At 40.7% G+C, this 25,916-nt stretch overlaps 4 protein-coding genes across 7 annotated transcripts; all 4 read right to left on the bottom strand.

Annotated features, from left to right (window-relative positions):
• Positions 1–697: 697 nt before the first annotated feature.
• LOC116255784 (ubiquitin carboxyl-terminal hydrolase 2) lies at positions 698–8,238 on the bottom strand. The gene is made up of 6 exons (XM_031631789.2): positions 8,080–8,238; positions 7,803–7,852; positions 5,975–6,021; positions 2,449–2,495; positions 2,270–2,372; positions 698–1,764 (listed from the first exon to the last, which is right to left on the bottom strand). Exons 2-6 carry the CDS (start codon positions 7,831–7,833, stop codon positions 955–957), a joined length of 1,038 nt encoding a protein of 345 aa, XP_031487649.1. The 5' UTR covers positions 7,834–7,852; positions 8,080–8,238; the 3' UTR covers positions 698–954.
• A 1,112-nt stretch (positions 8,239–9,350) lies between these two features.
• Positions 9,351–10,178, bottom strand: LOC116255785 (36.4 kDa proline-rich protein-like). The gene has a single exon (XM_031631790.2). The coding sequence runs from the start codon at positions 10,118–10,120 to the stop codon at positions 9,611–9,613; it is 510 nt and encodes a 169-aa protein (XP_031487650.1). The 5' UTR covers positions 10,121–10,178; the 3' UTR covers positions 9,351–9,610.
• A 1,722-nt stretch (positions 10,179–11,900) lies between these two features.
• LOC116255622 (pentatricopeptide repeat-containing protein At2g37320) lies at positions 11,901–14,897 on the bottom strand. 2 transcript variants are annotated; one of them, XM_031631494.2, is made up of 2 exons: positions 12,737–14,897; positions 11,901–12,641 (listed from the first exon to the last, which is right to left on the bottom strand). In XM_031631494.2, exon 1 carries the CDS (start codon positions 14,572–14,574, stop codon positions 12,985–12,987), a length of 1,590 nt encoding a protein of 529 aa, XP_031487354.1. In that variant the 5' UTR covers positions 14,575–14,897; the 3' UTR covers positions 11,901–12,641; positions 12,737–12,984. The 2 variants fall into 2 exon arrangements, with proteins under 2 accessions (XP_031487354.1, XP_031487352.1); XM_031631492.2 differs by having other exon boundaries at positions 11,901–12,638.
• Positions 14,898–16,032: 1,135 nt separating this feature from the next.
• Positions 16,033–23,513, bottom strand: LOC116255664 (uncharacterized). Of its 3 annotated transcripts, none has more exons than XM_031631557.2 (3): positions 23,097–23,513; positions 18,393–22,860; positions 16,033–16,280 (listed from the first exon to the last, which is right to left on the bottom strand). In XM_031631557.2, the coding sequence occupies exon 2, from the start codon at positions 22,809–22,811 to the stop codon at positions 18,510–18,512; it is 4,302 nt and encodes a 1,433-aa protein (XP_031487417.1). In that variant the 5' UTR covers positions 22,812–22,860; positions 23,097–23,513; the 3' UTR covers positions 16,033–16,280; positions 18,393–18,509. The 3 variants fall into 3 exon arrangements, with proteins under 3 accessions (XP_031487417.1, XP_031487420.1, XP_031487419.1); XM_031631560.2 differs by having other exon boundaries at positions 16,067–16,280; positions 18,404–22,860; XM_031631559.2 differs by having other exon boundaries at positions 16,067–16,280; positions 23,104–23,513.
• Between the last annotated feature and the right edge of the window lie 2,403 nt (positions 23,514–25,916).

Genomic DNA, 25,916 nt, shown 5'->3' with positions numbered 1-25,916 from the left:
AAGTAGACATAAATTTCTAAGTAGACATAAATTGAAGGGGTGAACCATTGCCATCATTCATGTCGATGCTATCTAAGACTCCACTGGCAAAGTGAATAGATGGAGCCTTTTCACCGCTTTCAGGATTCATGGATAATAATCCTCTTTGTCACCTAAAATAAATTCACAGATATCCAGTGAGAAGAAAAAGCTATCGTCTCACTAGAGATTAGTCGGCTTCTAATTTGTACAACACCCAATGATGTGTTTGACGTCGACAGCGAACCATGCGCCATGAGATTGGAGTGTCCATGCACTCGCTCTACCGTTGCCTTTCCCCCTAGGGGTGCGACAAAAGTCGGCGTTATTTTTGAATAAGCGAGACGAAACATCCCAAGAAACCTGCCCTGTCTGAATTGCACCGTTTATTTTCGTAGTAATGTTTAAGGTACTCCGTACAACCACTCAAACATGCTCCAAGCTAGCGTCGGCCTTGTAGCACGTTTACAAACTTCCCAACATTTTATCAACCGGCGTCTTGCAGATTATGCCATGGGGATACACCATAGGGTATGGTATCCCAGATTGCCTGTAAGTAGTCAGCTATTACGTACTGAGTTAAGGAAATCGGCCTTGTGGCGATAAAATAAGGCATTGCCATGAATCATGAAAGGAAGATGGGCAGCGCCAACCGTTTGGAAGAAAAGGAACAAGAAGGTGGTCAAGAAATGCAAACTGTTGCCGGAATCAAGAGACTGTGATACATAGCGAAGGGTAGTTACCAGAGATCCAAAATAGTCCAAAAACAATGGACAGGAAAAATAGAGAAGGCCAAAACAAAAACAAAAAGATTGCCACAGCCACCGAGGCATTCCAAGCAAATTGCCTACTTACACATCTTCTTTCAGTGATCAGCTTGGAAGAGGTTAAAACAGGTGATAGTTGATTTGCCATGTATAGAAAGTAAACATTAAATTACCTTTCATTTTGGGCGGACTGTTTCTCTCTAGCCTTCTCAATTAGTGGCTTCAGCATCTTTTTTTCTGCTAGGATCTTCAAAAAATTAAATAAGAAAGGTATGTAATTATGCTTCCTTCTGATATTCTCTGTTCTCCATTTCTTGAACTTTTCTTCCTCCATTAGGATCTTCTCTGTCGCACTCTCAATTCCAAAAGTCACATCGGCAAGTGACTTGTTCAACCCTTCAATAACACTGCCCCTTGTGCCCATTCCTTTACCTGAATCCATGTCCATCCTCTCTGCTTGTGCAGCAGCAAGTTGTTGTAGTATGACTTCTCTCCTCTTCTGCAGCTCCTTTAGTTCAGCGGTGTACATTTCCTTCCTGTTCTTTATAACTGCCATCAGGTTGAACCTTATCTCACTCCTTGAATACCTCTCTATTCTTTCCTGAATAACTGGCTGAACCATCTGCAACCATTCCATGTCATCTTTACCACCAGGACAATGGCCAAGACTGATAGGACCTTCCTTCAGTCCATCAAGTTCATAGAGCACACCATCAACAGGTATATAACTTATGAAATGATAAACGTCATCATCCTTTGTTGCAGTCTTCTGCTCTTCAGGAACAAAAGGTTCTGGCCTAGCAAAGCTATTGTGGGCAGTCCGAATTGCTTCACTGTTATTTATTGCCAACCCCTTCATCTCAGGAGGGAAGTTCTTAGTAAAATCCTTTAACATAGTTAATTCTGGGCCAATATCAATATCCGGGCAATTCAGAAGAATAGAAAGAATTGCCTGAGTTGCACAAGCATTATTGATAACCTGCAAGTAGAAACACACACATCTGATGATAATTATGGTGACTCTGGCAGTCATCTTTTCAATGGCATATGAATTCATAAACCAAAATTCTTTCACTTTTTAAGGACTTGATACCAGAATGAGAAGTGGGAAATAATGCTTCAGCAAATCTACCTAATCAAAATTCTGGGGAAGTGCAATTGCATGCTTATAGCCAAACAGTAATTCAAGTTCAAACGGAGAAGTTATCAAACCATATGTTTTATCAAAACATATGTTTGAAACTCAAAGGTCACCATCAGAAGACCGCAGCTCAAATCAGTATCAAAATGCTTTAGCAACAACAAAAGTATTTTCTATCAATATGTCCATAAAATATGGGCTTGCCAAAGGTTGGCTTAATGAGCTATTTCTGATACATCTTTGATTTTGAACATGCATTAATGCAATTGTTCTGGCTATCTAACTAGCAGTAAGTGACTTTTTGTTTTAAATTCATTCCAATGTCACAGAAATACAGGCATACCTGACTTGCAAAAAATAGGTTCGGGTTTGGGTCTTTAATTACAAGCCTATCATCTTTCTCTCCTGGCTGCCATTTGAAAAGGAAGATCAACCCATAAACTGGTCTGCATAGTTGCATGGAACACCCAATAAGACCACAAAGAAGTTTTGAGGAGACAGTAATTTTGGTACAGCACATACCGGAGATTACTTAGAGACTCCAGGTCCAAAGAGTATAATTCTTCCACCTATTAGCCAAAAAAAGAAAAAGCAAAACAGAGTACTAAACAACAGGTCAAAATTGGATTGCTCATAAAGAATGATTATAAATTTGCAAAGCACCAAACAGAAAACAAAATGAAGATTAAAGAACAAACGCAAATCACTAATAAGACCACAGCAGCAAAGAAGTGGGCAAAGAATTAATAGACCATAATGACTACAGAAACCCAGATAACATTTTCCGTTTGCACAGCCATCTAGTAATGACTATCTCCACAGTTACCTGTCTAACTAAGGTATCTCAACCAATTGAAAAATTGAAACTGTATAAGCCATAATTTTTGCGCTAATGCTCAAGTATATAAGCTTTAATGATATGTTCCAACATTTTAGTCTCATACTCAGTGTTATCACATTATGCCCCCTAATGACCTGCTTAATAAATGAAGATAGGAAACCTTCTTGTTTTCTGACCTACTCATACATATACATGTATCAATATTTTGCATGCATTCAAATGGCACTTTCTCCGTGAAGTCACTCATTTTTTTTTTCAGCATATGATGCTCTTGTTCACCAGTAGTGTTCTCACTTCTCAATACATGTTTCTCTGCACAAGTAATCATTTGCATACTACAAGCACAAACAATTAAAATTTCCATATTCTGTCTCTTCATTTTTCCCTTCACTCTTTTCCTTCTTGCATCAACAAGATTTACCTCTACTAAAATTATCAAAATCAACAGTACGCAAGAACTGGTGCCAATAGAAATAAATGCAGTGCTAAATAAAAATGCAAATTTTCTTACAGATATCTCACCAAATTAAAATACTAGAATATAACATTTCACAGCCATCGTTCTCAGGTTTTTATCAGTGAGGTTCTTCAAATGGGAAGTTTGTTTTCTCGGAAATATCAAGAATTTAAAAAAATAAAAATAAAAAAGTAATAGTAATGAAAATCTGGATTTTCTACCATTTTCTCACAAGACCACAGACACAAAAACCAACAAGAGTAGTTCCAACAGAAAGATACGATTCTATTTGAGCCCCAGTTGCAAGGGCATGAAGTTGCCTCCCCGGATCAAGAATCCTCTCATATCTGCAGGCACTCAGGCCTTCAGTCAAAACACCAGCATCGAGTACAATCCCTTGATTGTGCATCTGCAGGAAGAAGCCATGCACATCAGCCCGTTTTGGATGCCCCAAAAATTCTGCACTCCTACCAAATTAATGCTTTCCAGCAATTGATTATCATGGGCAGGGTCTACGGACACTGCCTTGTCCAATCTTTTCCTGCATTCGCTTCTCTCTGTCTTAACGAGGGCAGTAACACAATCCTGAATAAGGCGCAGATGATCATGTAGCTCTTCACCACAAGGATTTTCAAGGGACAACAGATTGAGAACTTCCAATGCCTCATTATGACTCCTGCCATTCATCTTCCCTAATGGCCTATCACACAAAAATGTGGTGAACTTGGCAAATACTATACAACCAGGACGACAAAGTTGAGAAATGCATGGAAAGCAATGGTTTAACATGGCCCTGAAGACACAGAGGCTCATGCTGACTAGTCGTAGTGAGCAAGAGCTTGCTTCTCAATTCACGTACTGTATGGAACACGAGAAGAAGTATACGGTGATCGACACCATTCTGTAGTTGCAAGAAAAATAGGCCTCCCTCTTCCAATATGCCTTTGCTTGCCTTATCAACTGTCTTTTTTCAAACATACACTATTTGGTAACAATGCTAGATTTATCTTGATATTACTTCACAGTCAATTAAGGCACTGCATGAATATATCAAAGGGAATTAAGACAACTGAGGATTCTTGGATTGTTAGACAGTTACATGTTAATTATAGTCCCTTGCACACAAGAAAGCGTAATGCAAAGCTAACAGAGGAAATTGATAAGCTGTACAATCGAGCCAACAACATCATGGTTAGGGATGGGGAACAGTAACTCATGCTCCACAAAGAACTTCAGCAGGCCCTTGAAGAGGACTATCTCCTATGGAAGCAGAGGGCCCGGGTTGATTGGTTCATTGATGGAGACCACAATTTTAAGTATTCCCAGGCGAGGGCAAACATCAAGTACAAGAAGAACCTCAATCCACCCTCATTATCGGCCCAAATTTGTTTTCAGATCAAACCCAAATCCACCTCGTATGTTCTGACTTGTTTGAGGAGTTTTACAGTGCTGATAACTCAGATGGCAACATGATGGAGGGGAGCTCCGATGGCCCTTGTGTGTCCACTAAGGAGGCAGCCATGCTCAAAAGACCTATTCAGATTGATGAGATTAGAAAGACAGTTTTCGATTCACATAGTGACAAGGCCCCGAGACCTGATGGTTGCCAAGTGGGATTTTCCAGGACCAAAAGCTTTTGGGATATAGTTGGCCAAGACATGATGAAGGCTATTAAAGATTTTTTCAACTCTGGCAGGCTGGTGAAAAAAATTAATGGGGCCCACATTGTGCTCATTCCAAAATTCAGTGGGCATCCAACATCAAAGACTTTAGGCCTATCGCACTGTGAAACTGCATTTACAAATTCTTGGCCGCATTCTAAGCAAGGAACAAGGGGTATTCCTCCCTTCCAAACTCATCCATGAACAGATCCTCATGGCACAAGAGTTGATCAACAGCCTAGAGCACCACAATGGGGCCTCAGATGTTGAGCAAACCATAAGGTACATTACCCCAAGCATAGGGTTCAAAACTGCAAGCAAGAATAATTTCAATCTGGACGACAAAAATAAAGAAGAAAAAGGAAAACAAATAACAATTTCTGTACTACGTAAATATATAAATTTTTTCCATCCTCATGGTGCACAAGCTGGTCAGCCAAGAGCACCACAATGAGGCCTCAGACGTTGAGCAAACCATAAGATCCATTACCCCAACTGCAGGGTTCAAAACTTCAAGCGGAAATAAACTCAATCTGGAAGAGAAAAAGAAATAAGAAAAAGGAAAACAGATAAAAATTTCTATGCTACATAAATACATAAATTGTTTCCACCTATATTTTTCCATATATCTTGAAACTTTCCAAATCTTAAGAAAACAGATCCCCATTACTGATCTAAGTATTTATTGAACCAGCACATTGGAGTTAATCTCGACACAAAAGGACGTTGACCCGTAACTGGCTCTTGAGAAAAAAAATAGAAGAGAAGAGGGAGCAAGTGAGAGAGAGCACACACACACACACACGTACGCACACATGGATGCATGCAAACACACTCATATATAGACTTGTATATGGCTGTGGCTGCAAATTTGGAGCTTTCAAGAGCATTTTCAAAGGTTTAGACTTTAGATCTTCTACAAGCTAGCACATGTTGCACATAAATGAAGAACTTTACTTCCATATTGTACATGCAGATTTGTTAGGCATCTTAAGCATGAAGAACAAATTCTCTTCCTTATCATGTTTTTGTACATGAATGTGATAAACCAAGTAAGGGAACAAGAAAACACAAATGACATTACTTTACCTGCACCCCTTTTACTTGCATTTGTTGAATCAATTCCGTAAAAACACCTGAACATATGAACAAGGTATTAGCAACTAAAACCTTATGTGTACCACCAGCATAATGCTGAAAACAAGATTACCAATTCACCACCAATCTAAGTCACATGGGTACGGGTACAGTTTGGGTACGAGTACGGATACTGGTACGGACACGACAACTTTAAAAAATGTGGGTACGGGGGTACGGCAGGATATATGTATGTAAATATGCAAAATAACACAAAAAAATCAAAATGAAAGCAACATTTTAGTAAACAAGTGATATAAATAAAAACATTAGTACGTTAATGAACAATAACCCTAAGAATAGAATGAAAACTAAGGTGGAAAAAATTAAATCAAAGTAAAATTAAGCAGTTTGAATCTACAGGTACCCAACTGTGTCCAAGTATCCATTTTGGGTATGGGTACGGCGACACAAGTACGCAGACCTTACTAAAGTACCCATGTGACTTAGCCACCAATCAAATGTTTCAAAAGGACATACCAGAATGAGCAAAAAATATGTAAGAGTACAAGAACAACACCAAGAAACTGAACACAGTATTAGCAACTAAAACACTTACATCTACCCCCAACATAATGCTCAAAACAAGATTACCAATTCATTACCAATCAGATATTCAATAAACAATGAAAAAGTATGTAAGAGAGTACAAATAACAACACCAAGAAACTATTTTCAAGCAATTGCATGTTTCGATCATACAGCACATCTGTAGATAAAAATTTTTAACATTTAATGATGAGCCAATTTCAAACAAAAGAAACCTAAATCATCAAAGCAATAAAGGAGACTGAATAATTAATCATCAAAGATATATTGACATATGGATACTATAATGGAAAAACGAGAAATACCAACAAAAAAATGTGCCTAATAGGTTTATTTTCTTTAGAAAAAGTCATCTATCCAGCATGGAAATCTCAATACAAGTTGGATGCAAACTGTGTATAAATTACTTGGATATGGTTTAAATATGGGTTTCAATATGGCATACGGATGGCCCACGGGTAATTTATTCAGGAGATAGTTTAGGTACAATCGGGATGCAACTTTACAGATTAAACAAAAGAATGGTAGGTGATTATGGGTCTCAACTATCTCGATTCTCATCGACCATGGTCAAATTTCACAGAGAAGATGTGTGGATCTACACCCTTTCTTCTTATATGTGAAAGATGCAAATGAATCACATGTCAATGCAACAATAAGTTAGTTGTATGTTTATGAGAAAACAGAATCCACACACAAACATAGATGCAGATAACTGAAACAAATTCACATGTTGACTGGGGTAAGTACATAATAGATTTTATACCCAAAAAAAAGAGTAAAAATAACAAAATCATGCCTAAGCTCTATCCGGAACTATGTTAATTTCTTGAACATGAATGTTATACAAACAATTAATAACTCTCGTCAAGAAACCAGAAATAGTGGTTCCATCCGAAAAACTCACCAGCTTAGTGAAGAATATTTTATGCCTCCATTATCACAGTATGTCATGGTTAGAGGTGGAGCTCGATACTAATGAGGCTTCTAGCTGGGGCAAAGGCATGCATACCTCTTTTATTAACGGATTTTCAACTTGAATCTAGTGCAACTATTGGTTCATGGAAATAGAAAGAAAGAACGAGTTTGCGCATATACCAAATTACATCCTTCTTTGACTTAGGTTTTAAGTTACAAGTATATCAGAATCCATGCAAAGTTTCTAGGAGACACCCTCAAAACATCAAATAGGTAAGGAATCCGAAAAAGTCTCTTGGAGTTCAACTTTTACCTGGATCGGATTCAATAGTACACCAAGACATCTTATGCAGTCGATAGAAGCTGCAGGCATAAACACAAAAAATCCAAAAATTAGAGTACGAGTTGCTGTAGGAAAAGCTAATTGCGCAAACAGTCAGTGTTATCAGAGAAGAAGTCACGGCATCAAAATGGTGTTATCCACAATCAGTTCGAGGGAACCTTTCCGGTAAATTTGTGGATGTGTCTATGAACAGAAAGAGGGGTGCTTCTGTCCAGAGAGAGAGAGAGAGAGAGAGAGTACTGCTTGCCTGGAATCGAAGCTGGAGGATAAGACGCCGGAAACCTGCACCGTCGGCGCTGCGTCGCCGGAGGAGCACGGAGGGAAACAGGAAGATGGGGGGAAGCGCGCGGTTTTGCCCTAAAGCCCCTCTTTCATTTTGCCTTTTTAGTACTGAAACATTTACCAGATGGCGCCTAATCTTTGACCTTTTCACACTACGGATTTAACATTTAAATAATTACATTTGACTGTGTGACTCCGAACAAGGAACCAGGTGTTATGGATTGGAAGCAACAACAAGAACATGGTAAGGGCAGAAGTAAGGTCTGAAAAAATTTCACCACAAAAATTATAAAAAAAAAACCTCAATAATAAAAGATGGGTACATGTGCATACATGGAAAGCTGTTGACACTTTTACTTACCACTGTCCACTTATCTGTAATTTGGTATTGGTTAGTTATCAACAATGGGAAATTTACCCTTAAATTACGGTCATAATTATTCATCCTAAAAACAGACATTCATCTACCAAAAGATCTCTCTCTCAACAATAAATGGACAATAAATGTCATGAAAGTTCAAAAAACAACATTACCCTTAATTATATTCATAATTATTCATCCTAAAACAGAGATTTACCTACCAAAAGATCTCTCTCTCAACAACAAAGGGACAATAGATGTCTGAAAAGTTCAAAAACCAACGTTACCCTTAACTTATGGTCATAATTGTTCATCCTAAAACTGACATTCACCTACCAATCTCTCTCAACAATAAAAGGACAATAGATGTCTTGAAAGTTCAAAAAAACAACAAAAGGAAAAAAAACATGAAGGTAGAAAAAAATTGTGCTAGAATAAGAAGGATCGCCTAGTTTGAATGATATGATCGATGATCAAACCAAAGTTCGAGAGCACGATCTGTCAATGAAAAAGTAATGGTGGTGATCAGTAAGGCGAGATTAGTTAACTCTGATTCAAAATTAGAAGTCTAGAAAGACACCGTATTTTTAGAGTATCGACATGAGAAAGCTTCATAGGTGACTTTATAATGAAAGCAAGTATCGAGCAAAGAGGATTTCAGGACTTACCCATTTAGATGTATCAGATCCAATTAATCCACCATTAGTTTAATGGATCTAATTAGTATGTTCTCATTTTCATTCAAAGGTTTGATGTTCATCAACTAATAATATGGGAACATATACATTACGGTAATTTGCGCCCCACATACAATAAAGTTTCCATCAATTTACATGTAGCCTTATCGAAACGTTACTTCTTGTCTCTTAGGAGGGTTATAACTTATAACTTGACTTATATATATATATATAGCATGCAGAAAACCAGGGTTTATCCTTCACCATCACAGTTTATTCAACTAAATTTTCTGCACCAAATACATGGTGCGTGTAGATATGTAGATAAGAAGCGCACACACACGTCTACGCATAGACGCTCACATACAGACGAGTGATCACAAGATTGAGAACAAAGAAGGAAGGCATGGTGAAGGTAAAATCATGCAACTGGTTAAGAAGCACGACGATCAGGCGCTTCAGATGAGGCAGACGGGTCCAGGAAGGGCGAACCTCCCGCAAGCCTGAAGCACTCCCCTGACCAGTTCCATCTGGAAGGTCATACCCATGAGAGAGGTGCAGAGGCAGAACTGTGCCTCAAGCGGGTTCAGCCCCCCGAGCAGCGGGCAGCACGTCCCGATTACCAGCTCACCAAAGGGACCCCCTCCAATCACCATGCCCACGCACGGACCTAGCTGGGATGCATCAATGGGGCATGATGTGCTCGCCGCAGGAGGAGATGGTGGCGGCGGCGGCGGGCTTGATGGAGGAGGCGGGGGTGGCGGCGGGTTCTCGACAACATCGGGGAGTGGGGAGTTTATAACAGGTTGCATTGTGTGCAGAGACGGGTTGTATGCCTTTGCAGGAACACGTGCCTTTGCCGCTTCAGAAACAGGCAGCCTCTGGAGAACTGGTTGGTCCGGAAGACATGGTGCTCCTGTGATTGCAAGGAGCAAAATCAGGATGCTTAGCTCAATCTTCCGCATCATGTACTTTCAGGAGATGAGTGTGCGAGGCAAGCTCTTGAATATGGCGGCTATAAACTCGTATCAGAATCCCCTTTATAGGCGAGTTTTTGCATTAATAGGCAGGAAACAACAAAGAAATGTTTCTGGGTGTTTTCAATTCATTACCAACTAAACTGAGAGCTGATTTTTCTTGGCTTAATATCCATTGTGAACTTTGTTGGTTTTTAGTTATTTTCGAGCATGCATCCTCTCAGTCAGATTAGCCTTGAATAAATTGGGTTGGTAATTTTATTTCTACCAAAAGCTATACAATCATGTTGGACCCGATCCTTGCTCCCACTTGGAAGGAGCAAGCGCCAAGCTTTTGCTTTTTTTCTGCATCATTTGGTTCACTGACCTTGAAGATTAATAATGTGCAAATGAAATTCCGTTTCCGCAAATTGCAAAGTATTTGCGTGAGTGTTCCGAGGAGAAATGTTGAAAGGTCTTTTTGCTACTAGATCTAATGGGGGTAGATTCAAGCACCCATTGTTTTGTTGTGTTCTTGTAGAGAAACACACAGAAATTCCAACAGATTCTAGGAAAACACAGCATATGAGAGGTTTCCTGTACATAATTGGTCATAAATGTTTGTTATCTTCTTGTTCACCTATCTAACCTAGCTTGCCAGTAAAAGAAAGAAGACAATCTTGCTGTTACCCTTCTGCCTTTTAGGTTCTAGCTTATTTTGGGGCATGAACGGTTTTCAAGTGACGGTTCGATGAGTAAAGGAGACAATCCTCCAGCTTGATCGGCTTTGGACATCCAAATTTTAAACAAAAAGTATGCAAAAACTAACACATATAAAATCTCATGTCTCGTAAAGATCGATTAAAATGAAACTCAGTTAACATTTTCGGCTCATCTCATGTGTATTATGATTGAGTCGAAAGGTCATAGCAGAAGCCTTGGTTCCACGACCTTCTAGAAATCTGCCCATACTTTGGCATTGCGGTTTCAACCTTGAGAAATAGCTTAAGGATCTGATGTCTAGAAAATTTTAATTTGCCAAAAAATATCCCTAGTTAGGATAAGCTTGCCTCCAGCTTTAATTTTTTTCACATTCATTTGTCCGTTGACCTTGTGACATAGAAAAAGCAACACCTCATGTGAAAGTAGATTTCCTCGCCAAACACTTTAAGACATTAGTTTCCGAAAATGGCACGATGAAATATTGCAAGATCTCATTGCTACGAGATCTAAAGCACATAAATTTAAGGTCCCCTCAATTTTACAGTGCTTTTTGTGGAGAAATACAAGAAGATTATTGTGATCCTTGAATTTTTTACACAAGGACATTTTAAAGGCTACTGGAATATGGAAAAACAGAACATATGAGTGGTTTCCTGTGCCATGAATGCTGGCTTTGTTATTCTACTAGGGGTCTCTCTCTCTCTCTCTCTCTCTCTCTCTCACACACACACACACACACACACCTCACTGAACGTCTGGAAATGGATTCACATAAATTTTTATCCATCTGCCTGCACTCTTCACTTCATACAAATTGAATGGCAAACCAGACCCTTTAATTCGTATAGAATTCAGAAGAATCTCAAACAGAGAACCAATATATAAAGATTTTCTTTTATGGACGAAATGGTTATGCATGTTGAAAAAATTAGTAGTCCGGTATGTGCCAGGAGGCCATGTGTTAGGGGAGCTCATGTGTTTTGGTCCGAACATGTCCCTAAAATCTCATATATTTATTCAGTTAGTAAACAGATAAAGAACACACTTCTAGCTACAGAACATGGTCAAGTCTACATAGCGACATTTTTAAAAGGTTAACTTGCAATGCAATTCCGGCGCATCAAGCGCCCTCCTGTATTGCACCTAACTAGCTTGGTTTTCGTCCTTTGACTGGGGAATATGGAAAATGAGCAGATCAAGATATACCCGGTCCAATGACTTTACTGTTCACCTGTAGCAGATGGAATAAAATTGAGCAAAAAGGACTGGTGAAATATAAGCTTCATATGTCGAACTCTAGGCATCCCATGTGTTCTCTGTTCACAAAGTTCTTGATCCACCTTGGATCGGTTTATCGGATGCATAACAGGATTTCACAAAGACTGAAAGTTTAACGATCAAAAACATTTATTGGTCATAAAAATTTCTCCAAGCATCCAAATAAATTGATCTACAAATGCTTGGTTCTGGGCATGGTGAATCGGTGATTATGTCTGCACAATTGAAAATTCAAAAGGAAATGATCTTTTCTGAAACGTAACCGTATAAGAATTGTGCCATCAAGTAGTTCTCTCTACGAACGTAACCGTATAAGAATTGTGCCATCAAGTAGTTCTCCTCTCTACGAAATCTGTCAAGCGTCCAGTGCTAATGGTTGACCACTGAAACAAGGCTATATAACCTGTGAGTAGCTTCTGGCTGCACCCGTCTTTGTCTATCTGCTTAGAGGTCGGACTTAAAGATCCTCAAGTAGCTTAGAAAGGCCATCCTTCTGGAAGTTGCAGGGATCTGACGGACAAAAGGACAGCTGCTGGCAAAGAGGAAAATCCGCAATTTTGTTTAAGACTAGCAACTGCACCGAAGATAAAGTCTGAAACAGACCCCAGTGGTTAAAGATGTACTTACACAGTACAAGATTCTTTTCAGCACTCTGGCTCGTCTCCTCTTCCTGAAACCTTGACAAAGTCCACGTCTACAGGTATGTGGTTGTACAGTCTCGCAGATTTACAGAATGAAGAATTTTAGGTTGCATGATGCAGCGCGTGATTTTCATCTTCGTGATATATGATATATAACAGTTGTGCGCGATTTTCATCTTCATTATTTATGGTATAAATAACCGTCATATGGTAACAGTGTTTTGACCAAAGTTGCTAAGCTTCTTCGTGGAACTCTACTGCAGGAACATAGCCAAGATTTCTCATCTGGTCCTGTAAACAGTCAAGTACAGAATACACTTCCTTCATTTCAGGACTCGATCTCTCCTCCACTCTGAATTTGCATAGCGTGTTCCCTACTTCAATCCAGCTATAACCAGGGCTGGTCTTCAACCCCTTCTCTTTCATCCATTTCCTCGCTTTCGCTGCATCTTCCCAGTAACCAGCACTAGCAAATAAGTTGGCCAGCTGAACATAAGTTGCAGCACAGTTTGGTTCCAGCAACAGCCGATTTTTTGCTGCCCAAATTCCTACTCTGAAATTGCGGTACTGCCTGCAGGCAGATAGAAGAGAGCCCCAGATGATAGCGTTTGGCTTCATGGGCATGTCACAGATAAAATCGTGTGCATCATCAATTCTGCCAGCACGGCCAAGAAGATCAACGATGCACGCGTAGTGGTCCAACTCTGCTTTGATACCGTACTCATCAACCATCAAATGGAAATAATTCCACCCTTCATCTACAAGACCTGCATGTCGGCATGAAGACAAGATACCAAGCAAGGTTATAGCATCAGGTTCAATCTTCTCTTCAGTCATCTCTGCAAGCAAGTCAATGGCCTGATTGGCAAGCCCGTGCTGTGCAAATCCAGCTATCATGGCATTCCATGAGATAAGATCCTTTCTCGACATTTCACAGAAAATCTTCCACGAATCTTGAATGCTACCACACTTCGCGTACATCGTGACTAGAGCATTTGCAACATGGGTGCATGCATTGAAGCCAGAACGAATCGTTTGACAGTGCACCTCTTTCCCTCGTCCTAAAGAACCAAAACCAACGTATGCACTCAAGACGCTTGCATATGTGAAATCATTGGGCCTCAAATCAGACAACCTCATTCTGTAAAGGAGGTTGTGGCATTCTCCAGCATGCCCACATTGCGCGAAGCCTGAAATTATTGCTGTCCATGAGACTACGTTCCTTGCCGTCATTCCGTCGAACACTTGGCATGCATCCTCCAGATACCCGCATCTGACATAAAAACCAACAAGCGTAGTTCCAACAGAAAGATATGATTCTAAACCAGCCCCAATTGCAAGGGCGTGAAGTTGCGTCCCCGGATTAAGAATCCTCTCATATCCGCAGGCACTCAGGCCTTCAGCCAAAACATCAGCATCGAGTACAATCCCTTGATTGTGCATCTGCAGGAAGAAGCCATGCACATCCGTTCTGTTTGGATGCCCCCAAAAATTCTTGCCTCCTACCAAATTAATACTTTCCAGCAATTGATCGTCATGGGCAGTATCTACGGGCACTGCCTTGTCCAATCTTTTCCTGCATTTGCTTCTCTCTGTCCTAACGAGGGCAGTAACACAATCCTGAATAAGGCGCAGATGACCATGTAGCTCTTCACCACAAGGCTTTTCAAGGGACAACAGATTGAGAACTTCCAATGCCTCATTAAGACTCCTGCCATCGATCTTCCTTAATGGCTTATCACACAAAAATGTGGCGAACTTGGCAAATACTATGCAACCAGGCCGATGAAGTTGAGAAATGCATGGAAAGAAATGCTTCAACATGGCCCTGAAGACACAGAGAGCTCATGCTGACTAGTCTTAGTGAGCAAGAGTTTGCTTCTCAAATTCAGGTACTGTCTGGCACACGAGAGGAAGTATATGGGGATCGACACCGTTCCGCAGTTGCACGAAAAATTAGCCTCCCTCTTCCAAACTTCCTTTGCTTGCCTCATTAACCGTCATTGTTCGGACATACACTATTTGGTAGCTAAACCCGGTTTATCCTGATGTTACCTCACGGTGGATGAAAGCACTATATAAATGTAAGAAAGGGAATTAAGACAACTGAGGATTTGAATTTCTAGACGGTTATGTGTTAATTATAGCCCGTTGTCGAACAAAGCTTCTGTAGACTTTCTTGGAGTTCAACTATCTATTTCCCTTTATCCTTTTAGATTGGGGGCCAATCGTATGTACGTCTAGTTAAGCCCATGCAGCCTAAACCCAAGGCAACATGGTTAAATATTCTTTTTCTGTTTTCTCTATTGTGCGCTGTTTGAAGTCTACTATAACGTTCTAGTATGAGAGCGTAATATTTGAGAACTGCACCGAGAGACAACTTTTGAAGTTTGGCTGGTCCGGCATAAACATTTTGCGACATAGGTTTGGACCGACGAGACTGAGTTAGAGATTTGACATACCTCAAGTTCAATAAAGTCAGATCTTTTGCCAAAGCCTTAGGCAGATAATGAGACAACCAAACCTGATAACTTGTCCGGCCAGGTTAAGCCTGACTCTGATTTGCCATACCCAAGTTCAATTTTATTGAGACATTACTCAGACTGATAATGGCTAGCTTGAGCCTGACTTTTATTATCAGGCCTCCTAACCGTCTTCTCAAAGACGGTTGGAATTAGCAGGTCAAGCAAAAGCAAAAAGGCACTGATATTGGCTGACATATAAAAGCGGTAAAAAAAAAGGGGGAAACGTTCTCAACTTTCAACTTCCTTGCATTCAAGATGCGCGGATGCATTCAACCATTTTGTTGGCTAAAGCATGCAGCTAGTCCTCTTGAAAGCCTTGCGGTTGCTAGTAACTTCATATACAGGTAGCAGTTTCCTCGGTTCATGACGAGTAGAGGACTTCATGTCATTCACACAGGTAATGGCGTAAATTTGCCAGATTCGTCTACAATTTCTGCAGCAGCTCAACTCCAGACAGAAATCCTTAATTCCAATGGTTTGTCAAGATACTGATTCACGTATTGTTAATTGATGCATTTAAAGCTCATTACATACAATGGCCAGTTCTCGTTCAAGAACTCGTGGAGCAACTCCGACATAAGCCTACTCCAAGCTTCATTCCCTCCTAAAAAAAAAAAAAAAACAAAGCCCAAACATGATTCTTGCACATACATACATCTGAATCTCTTTTGTGTGTCGTGTAGCCGTGTGTGTGCGTGTGTGTGTGTGTGTGAGAGAGAGAGAGAGAGAGAGAGAGAGAGAGAGAGAGAGAGAGAGATACTTTAAATTTTATCTTCTTGAGGATAATCACCTTCGACAAGCACGTGGCTTCCTCTTCCATCATGATTTTTAGCATTCGCATCGTAACACATGATACAGTGATTTAAAAAAATGACGGAAAAAAGGTGGCCTCTATAGGTTCCCCACTTCACTATTTTTACAATTTCGCCGTAAAGGAATGTACAAGTAGAACGACCTGGCGGCAATATACATATGAAGCTTGGCTTTGCGGCGAACAGGAAGCCCCTGAGGAGAAGTAGGGAATTAGTGTAAAAACAATGAACATTTAGGAGACTATCAAAAAAATATTTGAAACTTTCATGATGATTAGAATTAAACTAGACATTCTGATCAGGACTAATCATCCCCCATAATTTAAACAATGATCTACACGGAAACAAACACATTGAGACCTCTCATGTTAATGAGTTCTCAAGAACAGACGTAAAGAAAAAAGATATGACAAACACATTACCGAGTATCCAGTTCCACGTTCAGTTGGATCTCATCTGGTAACAGATTGAACAACCGCAAGAGAGGAGCATGGTGCTAAATGGTTTTCACATCAAACATCAAAACAGGCAACATGATGGAAATTAACAGAATGTAGACTTCTAGTAGGAAAATGTATATTGGGTACAGGGAAAATAGATTTAAGATCCCTATGTGGAACAGGAAAGTCCTCCAACTCGCATGGCAGGTGACTATTGAACCACACACACTGAAAATGAGTTCAGAAACTTAACTGTCCTGCATAGATTGTCTAACTACAAGGACGTCACCATTTACCAACCAGAATTAAGAGGGAGCTGTGGGTTTGCTAGAGCAGAGTAAACTCTTTCCTGGTATCAATCACATAGTATGCTGTATGCTGTATGCAGCAGACTTCAACATAGACTCATATTCACGAATGTTGGACTATGGGTAATTTTTTTTGTGTAAATGAGCTAGCTCAAGGTCGGCTTGCTCCCATCATTGAAAAAGGTTGACGTGCTGGACTGAGTTTGTCACAAGAAAGAGCTAACCAAATGCCTTGCCTTTAGCTTGTTCAGAATGTTTGTCGGTCCTACTTATGAATTGCCACTGGGAAATAAATACTGTTTGGCCTTCAGAAGGCCAGGTACAAGACTTAAAAGAAATTAAAGGAGTGCCTTCAGAAGCGTATACTCTGCCTGGGTCCTATGCTAAAAGTTCACCTTCAAATAGGATCCAGAGTCTTTCTCTGCTGGTAAAACAAACGAGACAAGATCATCCTTCTTCTATTATCAGCCACACCACAAATTAATGTGGTGAAAAGAATAATATTTTTAGTTCTTTCAATCATACATATTCTCTTAATAGTATCAGCACCAGTATGTCCATGGAGTGCAGTTCATGCTTAACTATCCTTCAACAATTTTTTCTTTTTTATTCCACTCCCTGGACTCTCTCCTTTGACCATCATTTTCCCTTTGCTCATTTTCACCTTCATCCATCCTACCTCTCATTGCCTTGCAGAATCTTGAGAATCTGAGATTAAAAAGATCTGAAATATGTTCAATAGAAGCTTATAATTCTTTTAATCCATCACGACCTATTAACCCTTCTTGGTCATCCGGCAACCACTATTCATGTCACTAATAACTTGGGACTGAAGTATGTACACAAGAAATTCTTATCCGTCTATCTGTTGTCTTCGGTTTTTTCAGTCTCTTCTATACCAAACAGTCCAATCGGCAACAGCAATCTATATTAAGCATAAGTATTCCCCCTTTGGTTTTCGTTAGATGAACCTACCACTACCAGACGACTGAGGTGTTCATATCTGCTAAAATACATCTTGAGCCTTACTAGCAACTCCTGCTGTGTCTGACACAACTGCATATATTTACAAATAAACACACTGTGAAAGTTCCCCACACAATCACCACCCTCTCTCTCTCACAGACTCCAACCCCCAGTGACATCTTACCTTTCCTACATCAGAATGAACATAGAATATCTAGAAGAACCCACAGGCAATAACCCATCATCATTACAAGATTGAAGATCAAACCTTTACTATTTCGGATCTTGTTAAAATTTCAAGGTAAGATAGGAAAAAGGAGGAGAGATAAGTGCCTCTAATTGTTAAACTGGCAATGGAACTGGCCAAAAACAATTATATTCATTCCACAGAAAAACAGATCTGGCAAAGCAAATGAGCTAGAAAGCCTTTTAACCCCTTGATGCAGATAAGGAGCAAGCTGATGCACGCAACCATGCAAAAAATCAGAACTGTGAATAGAACATCATTGGATATCAGAAGACTAAACTAATCAAATAGGAGAATATTTTGAACAATGGATATACCAAATCAAAATACAAGTTAATGGATACCTGGACCGTACTGCATTAGGTGCTATGTCATGGTCAAAGACCAGCCGCTTTCCTCACAAAAATTCATCAACCAGCTTATCGAAGAACACTCTGTTGAATGCTACTCTGTATGGAATCTCAGTGACAAGAGTCTGGACCAAGAACCTCCCAACCCATACGATGATTCTGGTGCAAGCTTCCAGGTGAAGAATCCATAGATTGTTGCACGTCTATAAATGGCAGAACATTTTCCTCCACATGAGGCCTTAAATCGTTATAAACAAGTTCGTCTTTGCAACCTGAGTAGACTGGTGATGACTCTATATTTATGTCAGGAGACAATTCATATCCAGCAGCCGAGCCACTTGCAATCTGATCAGCTGATCCATTGATGCCTACATCTGCTACTGTTCCCACTTCAGTGGACTCTATACCTTCTTTCTTCTGCCTTTTCCACTTTTTTGTAGAGGAAGTTCCATCATCCTCAAAATCTTCATCTTCTCTTTCTCGGTGCAAATAAACCCACAATTTTCTCTCACCATCAAACTGTACACAGGGATCTCGCTCATAGTGCAGACGATCCAATGCACCGCTCACAACCTGGTTCACCTGAGCATCAGATACATCTTCTACAATATACTGTGAGTCCCTTAGAAGAGTGCAAACATCAGCTCTGGTGCCAATACTTCCAGGCAGCCTTGCAGCTGCATCTCTAACTAAGCACAAAATTGTTACATGTGGTGGTCGGTCAGGTTTAAGCATAAAATGATCACGCGCTTTAGATGTAGGCTTGCCACCACACCTTCTAAGTGGAGCAACAACAGACTTACGGCCATCTGCAGCAGTGTAGGCAAACGCCCTGTCAGGAACTGTATATCTCAAGTATTCCTCCTTACGGAAGTATGCCCTTGCTTCATCAGAGCTTGGACTGATAGTTGTCAAACTCTTCTGTGCCCTCAAGTCCCTAAATCTTTCTTTCTCATCCAGATAAGGCAACAGATTGGCTGGTGGAGCAGGCAGACTTCCAAGCTGCCGCAAGGTCTCCTGTCCATTTTTTAACCAGCTTGCATATGAATCAACCAATTTCACAAGCATCTTATGAGAAATTCCCCAAGCTTCAGGTGAAGTTTCCACTTCAGTGGATTCATGGAGCATAGGAGGACCAACCCATGACCAGCTCTTTGAAGCTCTTTCATATAAGGCAAGTGGCTTCCATCCTTTTGCCCCTAAGGGTGCTGTCTTGGATGAAAATATTTTTAATACTCCCCTAACCAGCTCTTGAAGTGGCTCCTGAGTTTTCAAAATGGAAGGATCACCAGGTTTCAGCCTCACACGGTTAACAATCTCTTGAACTGATAGTGAAGGCAAATTCCTTTGTCCAGAAACTTCAGTAATACTCATGTCAGGGCCAAATCCATCGGACTTTCCTTGATCTTCCTCCTCTGTTTTCTGTCTCCCAGCAATACCATTCTTATTAGATTCTTCAGCACCAATAACCAGTGCTGCACGAACAGCAGAAAGCATATGTATAATGGAAAATGAAAAACCAGTAAGAACTGAAGGTTTGATAAGATTAGATGACTTCTTAGGCAGCTTTGCCTCATATTCATCTTTTGTGATCCTTTTTTCTGACATGCTTCGTTCAGGAGATACCACACGTACAGGACCAGTTTCACCACCTATTGTCTTCTTCCCTCGCTTCTTTGGAATGACGGCATCTTCCACCTGGTGCAGTGAACTGATTGTGGTAAGTTCATCGTTCACGACATCTGGCTCATTTCTGTTCTTCAGATATTTTGTTTCAACCTTACCCTTCTTCTTTACTGGCTCATTGTCAAATAATGGCATCTGCAAGCTCTCATGGTTTAAAGGGCTGTGCGAACCATAATCAAGGTCCTCAATTTTGCCCTTTTGATGTCTCTTCAGAAGTTTGGCTGACCTTGACTGTCCATAAGAATCATCTTCCTCCATATTACCACTTTCATAACTATGCTGGAAATCAGTTCGTGATGGACCACTCAAATGCTTTTTATTATTTTTTGTTTTACGCTTTTTATCTGCAATGAAGACCTTGTGCACATCATTCAATGCTTCAAGCGTAGGTTGCATTTGACCATTTCTTGTTGATGCAAGAGTTTCTTTACTATCATTAGCCAACATGCCAGCACTATTATAGTCATCTAACATTCCATGTGAAGAAGGGTCGTGATAGTAATTTGCATCATTTGAGCCGCTCCAAAGTTTTTTATCAGCCTTGCCCTTCTGCTTTCGCCTTGAAGAATAAATGTTTAGCTTTGGCACCTGTGACCTTTCATTGGGATTCTCCTCCAGTAAAGAGGAGTTGGCTACTCCACCATGAACCTGAAGGGACTCCTTCCTCACCTTCCCCATTAACTTGGATTTTTTTGCAGGATCACTGTCTAATCTGGCAGGGGCAAGTCGGACACCCGGCAAATGACTGTCATAACCCATTCTTTTCAAGTCAATATTGGTCTCCACTTCATCATCAAAATGCTTAGATGAACTTGAGTCTGTGTCATCATCACTTGCCGTTGTACCATTGAGGTCGTCAATGTAGCGCTCCCCATTCCCTTCATGCTTCTTTTTGTTTATGTTCCAGAAGGTTCTAGCTCCTTGGCCAGAACTGAGGTATGGAAGAGAACCTCTGGAAGCCTGTTCTTCAGTATCATTCAGCAGTTGAGTAAATCGATTAGAAGATTTTTTCTTCAAGTCAAAATTACTATTCACTTTGCTTACTTGATTATTTCCCATCTTCAGTTTCTTGTTTTTCTTAACTCCACGCTCATTGAAGTTCAGAGGATGGTCAAATACCAAGTCATCTGCCTGGATTCTGTTGACATCATCTCCAGGGAACTGCTGAAAAGGTGGACTCCCTGAAACCCAGTCATTGCGACTTCCTTTCCCTCCATAATTCATATCACCATGCATTTTAACCTGTCCGACTTGTTGAATCATATCCTTCATAGGGTCCATCTGATATTCCAGCAAGGGCTTCTTTTGCTTTTCAGTATGCCTAACCTTTTTGCGTGCATCCCTTGAATACAAAGCGTAACTCCTGTCAAGATGTGGCATCAAAGTGTCATTATGCATATTTTTGCCTTTTGATGATAACTGTAGCCGAATGACACCTTTAGAACCACCTCTACAGCCCTGGTCATTTGGCCACTCGTTTTCTGGGGGGCTGATCCGATCTACTTCAGCACCAAGCTTCCTCAAAGACTCCTTCTTTCCTTGTTTTAGAAACCTAGTACTTGATACTGCACTCCCTTTCCCAGCATTGTGGTATGCTTGTCCAGGAACTTGATAATCCCATTCATCTGGATCATCTACACTGATTTGACTTCTAGCCCTCCTACCTGTCACTGCTTCGTAACCAACAGATTGGTCAATTTGGGCAGGAGCCAAACGAGAACTCCGTGGTCTGAACTTCATATCCACTGACTGAACACGGTCCATCACAGAGGATGGGTACCCACCAGATTCAATAGACTCCTTGTTTGCCAGGTTCTTTTGCACAACTTTGAGAATTCCTTTTGGGTTCTGCTTTCCATGCTTAACTGATTCAATAAACTGTCCCGACACTTGAGATGAAAATTCAATGGATGGTTTACCTCGATGCCCGGTTCCTAACAAGTTTCTGTCAGTATTTGATTGACCTGCATAAAGACGCTTAGCCTTGTGTGTTTTACTCCACGCACTCGATGTTAGGCAATCAGTCGGTTCCTCTCTATCCAGTGACTCTGTTTCTGACTGTAAGGTGAGCATCTCTTCATCATTTTCCTGCATCAATACTTTCTGACTTCTCATAATGTTCAAAAGACGAAGCCGCTCTTCAATGCCATATCCAGCGCAGCTCGACCAAGTTTCTTTAATCTGCAAAAGTTTACTGACCAAAGAGTTCTGATACTTGTGCAGAAAGTAGTAATGTTTCCTCCTCTCCAAGAAATTGAAGGCCTCTTTGTAAAGAGATACTCCAGGTTCGAGGAGGCCTCCCTTCATCTGTCCAAAGAGATCATCAAGGGGACTACCAAAATGAAAAATAGCCCCAGAAAACAACTCTTTCAAGGTCCTCCAAAATGTATCCTGCTCCATATCGGGAAGGAATTCAGACAGAGCAAATCGTTCATCCTCCGTTAAGCAATCATTCCACGTATCGATAGAAAGTATATCCCTCAAATCTGGCAGCTCGTATACCTCCAAGGGCACCAAAAACTTCTGATCCCCTACTTGGCAAAACTCTCCAACATCCTGCTCCAATTCGACTGAATCAACGCAATCAGACCCTAAACCAGAATCAGCATCCTCCTCCTCATCCGTTCCAGTGTGGGCATCATCAACGTCACTGGGGATGCAATCGCGACAGGAAGAAGCAAACTCCGCATATAACTGAGAGCCCTTGGCAACCTTGACAATCGCCATTAAAACCGAGATTCCCACTTTTCTCCCCGAAGGAAAGGAGCAAGACTCCCTAAAAAAATCAAGCAAAAGCAAGAAAAAAAATCCAACTTTCAATCGCCCGTCGCCAATCAAACCCCAGTAAACCACAAATCCAACTCCCACTCGAAAGAAAAAAAAAAACCGAAAATCCACAAGCACGAAAGGAAAGGGCAAACAATGTGCATTAAAACAAGAAACCGTAACAACAAAACGAGGAAAACGAAAGTCAATAGATCCTGAAAGGGCAAAAGGTGAAGGCGCGCGTACCGCTTACCAATCGAACTCAAATCGCTCTCGTAAGCGACATCCTCCCAAGACCAATTAATCTCGTGAAGGAACAAACGATCCGTCCCCGCCTCCGCACCATGAACGGCAGGCTCTCTGCAGAACCCAGCGGCCAAGCGAAGAATCGCAAACCCTAACCCTAGCCCCAACCCTAGGGCCAAGGAAAGAAGAAATAAAAAGCAGAAAGAAGAAGAAGAAGAAGATAAATAAAGAAAAGATGAAGAGGCCAATAAATAGCAGGAGGAGTAACAAGGTGGAAGACGACGTTGGCGACGACGATGACGACGTGGACTAATCGTGGGCGTCCAATGCCCGAAGAGAGAGAGGGAGAGAGAGGACAGGGAAAGAAGCGACGGGGCTGGGGAAGGAGCGTGTGCGCCTGCAGAGAGAGAGAGAGAGCGCGAGAGAGCGAGAGAACGAAAGAGGGAAACTGGTTCTCCCGTCTCCCCTTCGCGGTGACGACGGTTCGAACCCGGACGGCTGCAGCGCAGAGCAGCGAGCCAGGCAGCGCCAGGGACGGGCTCACGCGGTCCGGGCATCATAAGCCAAGACCCTGCCAGCAGGTTTGACTTCGCGCCAAATAGTGGCGCTCTCTAGTTATGGACTTTGACTGGGTTCAGGTCCTCTTCCTCGGCACGCCTCGCCTCGACTCGGTTCGACCCATCGAAGAAAGACAAGGCTAGGTCCACCTTGGTTTGCGCTCACCAACAAAATCAACTACCAACTTAACCAACCCTCGTTGTGCTAAAGAAGTTCAAAATTTCACTTTCCATGAACACGTTGACTTTTCTTAATGGTACTTTTAAAAATCAAAGCAAGTTTATGTAGATTTAAGCAGCTCTTGGTGGATCCGGATCGGGTCAAGGTTGGCCGTCGGCGTTCCTAAGATTTGGAAATGTTAACAGCAGATCCAGATCTTGAATTTGGGCTAGAGAAACCAAGATCCGATCCGTGAGAGCCATTCTTGCTTTCAGACACGTGGGGGTTGGTAGTGTACGGCCGATAGAGCGTCATTATTTGTGAGCACGTGCGAATTAAAAAAAAAGGACTGCCATATTGTGGAAAGAGTTGGACCTGCGAGGTAATTTTGTTGGTGGATTACTTAGTAAGAACGAGCAAACGCGAAAGCAAAAGGCTGCAGTTTTTTTTTTTCCTTTTTTTTTCTCATTTCTATTTTGACGTTAAGAATGATCGGTAACAAAAAGGACGTTCCAAAAACAGCCCGTTTGATGGTCGTTGAAAGAACAATTCTGGAATCATGATTTTATAATCATTCCTCTGGAATATGGTGTCAGTAAAAAAAATTTCTTCTTTGATATGTATTTGGATTTTTGTTTCAAAGAAGATGGGTAGGCGTGCATTTTTAAACTCTTGTATTTGTAACTTAATCTTCACAATTTGATATTAGTGAAAGTAGAACCAATGGTTCAACTAATTTTCATCAAAGTTTGTACTGATAGCTATCTATTTCATGAGATATTTTTTTATTGTCTTAAATAATAAACATAATGTAGATCTCTTTTTCATATACAAACCATGCATATGACATCCGACGAGAAGGGTCTGATTTGAGATTCCCATTTTGCAAATCCTCAACAATCTTAGATCACCTCGAACCGATCAAACATGGCCTTAGGGTCTATATATTGACACATTTCATATTTTATTTTATTGTTTATCACTTTAACCAACTCTCGGTTAGCATTTTTGTACATTTTACTTAAAAATTACATTATATATTTATCATTAGCATTATTAGTAGATTAAAGAAGAAGATAAGAATACTGGTTGATAAGCTAACTCTAGCAGGAATGATGCAGAAAACAGGAGGCTTCACCTATTATGGTTCCTGGGAAACTAATAGTTCAGATCTTTTCTGCTAGTGACCCAAATCCTACCTCGATCAATCAGGTTTAGTAACAAGAAACTGAACCTGATTAATCATGTAATGCAGACAAGTTTTAAGATTTGCACGTCTTATTTGAATCTGATGGGAAACAATGAGGTGCTAACAGCTTCTGTCAGTGTGTTTATCTTTTTACAGGCAATCTGGATCTGGGAATCTTGACATTCTTTTAGTTTAAAATTTGAAGTCTAACCTCCTAATCAGGTTGAAAAATCTCTTTTTCCTTTTTTCAGCTCCTTTTTTTTTTTTACTTCAGATTTATTTGAAAAAACATTAATGGGTAAGACTTTGCTTAGCCAAGGTATGACCGAGACCAATAATAGCTGTGACGCATCTGAATTCTGTAATAGTTGTTGAAAGGCTGCACTGCACTCTGTCTTTTTCTTCTCTGTTTCCTTCATTACTATACCCAAGTCCATCTTTTGTTCTATTTCTTTCATCGTCTGCCGTTTCTTACAACTTCGGTTTGTAGTCCTTCCTACCCTCTTAAAATGGGTGTCTTCTGTTTGGTAATAAGATTTCCCATTCATCTAAAACTGAAAGAACCAAAAGAAGTCATGAAAGGTAGTTTTCAGTTGGCTTTTACCAACGCGTAAAAGATTTACTTGATTGAGGTGAGTTCCGATCACGAGGTTCAAAAAAAATCTTTAAGAACTCCCAATCAGGTTGTCAGGAATTGGACTCCTTGGCTTGACACGAAGATATAGATAACTAGCATTCTTCCTAATTGAAGTAGTTTATGTAGCTTTTCCCTCAAAAGGAAGTGACGAGTTCTAACGCAGGAGCAGAGTACAGAAACAGGGCACTTACTTCCTCTGTGATGACACCAAATGCCCTGGAACTACCATCCTGGAGCAGAAAGAGATAATTCCACGGGGAGAAATTACTTGGTGAAC

Source organism: Nymphaea colorata, chromosome 6 (genome assembly GCF_008831285.2).
Source record: "Nymphaea colorata isolate Beijing-Zhang1983 chromosome 6, ASM883128v2, whole genome shotgun sequence".
Classification (NCBI taxonomy): Eukaryota; Viridiplantae; Streptophyta; class Magnoliopsida; order Nymphaeales; family Nymphaeaceae; genus Nymphaea; species Nymphaea colorata.
This window is presented reverse-complemented; position numbering and strand designations above follow the sequence as displayed.

Coding starts and splice junctions, on each gene's coding strand:
- LOC116255784 (XM_031631789.2), bottom strand. CDS start 7,833: ATGTCTTGGTGTACTATTGAATCCGATCCAG. Junction 6,022..7,802: donor TACTATTGAATCCGATCCAG/GTAAAAGTTGAA, acceptor TCATATGTTCAG/GTGTTTTTACGGAATTGATT. Junction 2,373..2,448: donor GAGTCTCTAAGTAATCTCCG/GTATGTGCTGTA, acceptor GCAACTATGCAG/ACCAGTTTATGGGTTGATCT.
- LOC116255664 (XM_031631557.2), bottom strand. CDS start 22,811: ATGGCGATTGTCAAGGTTGCCAAGGGCTCTCAGTTATATGCGGAGTTT.
- LOC116255622 (XM_031631494.2), bottom strand. CDS start 14,574: ATGTTGAAGCATTTCTTTCCATGCATTTCTCAACTTCATCGGCCTGGT.
- LOC116255785 (XM_031631790.2), bottom strand. CDS start 10,120: ATGATGCGGAAGATTGAGCTAAGCATCCTGATTTTGCTCCTTGCAATC.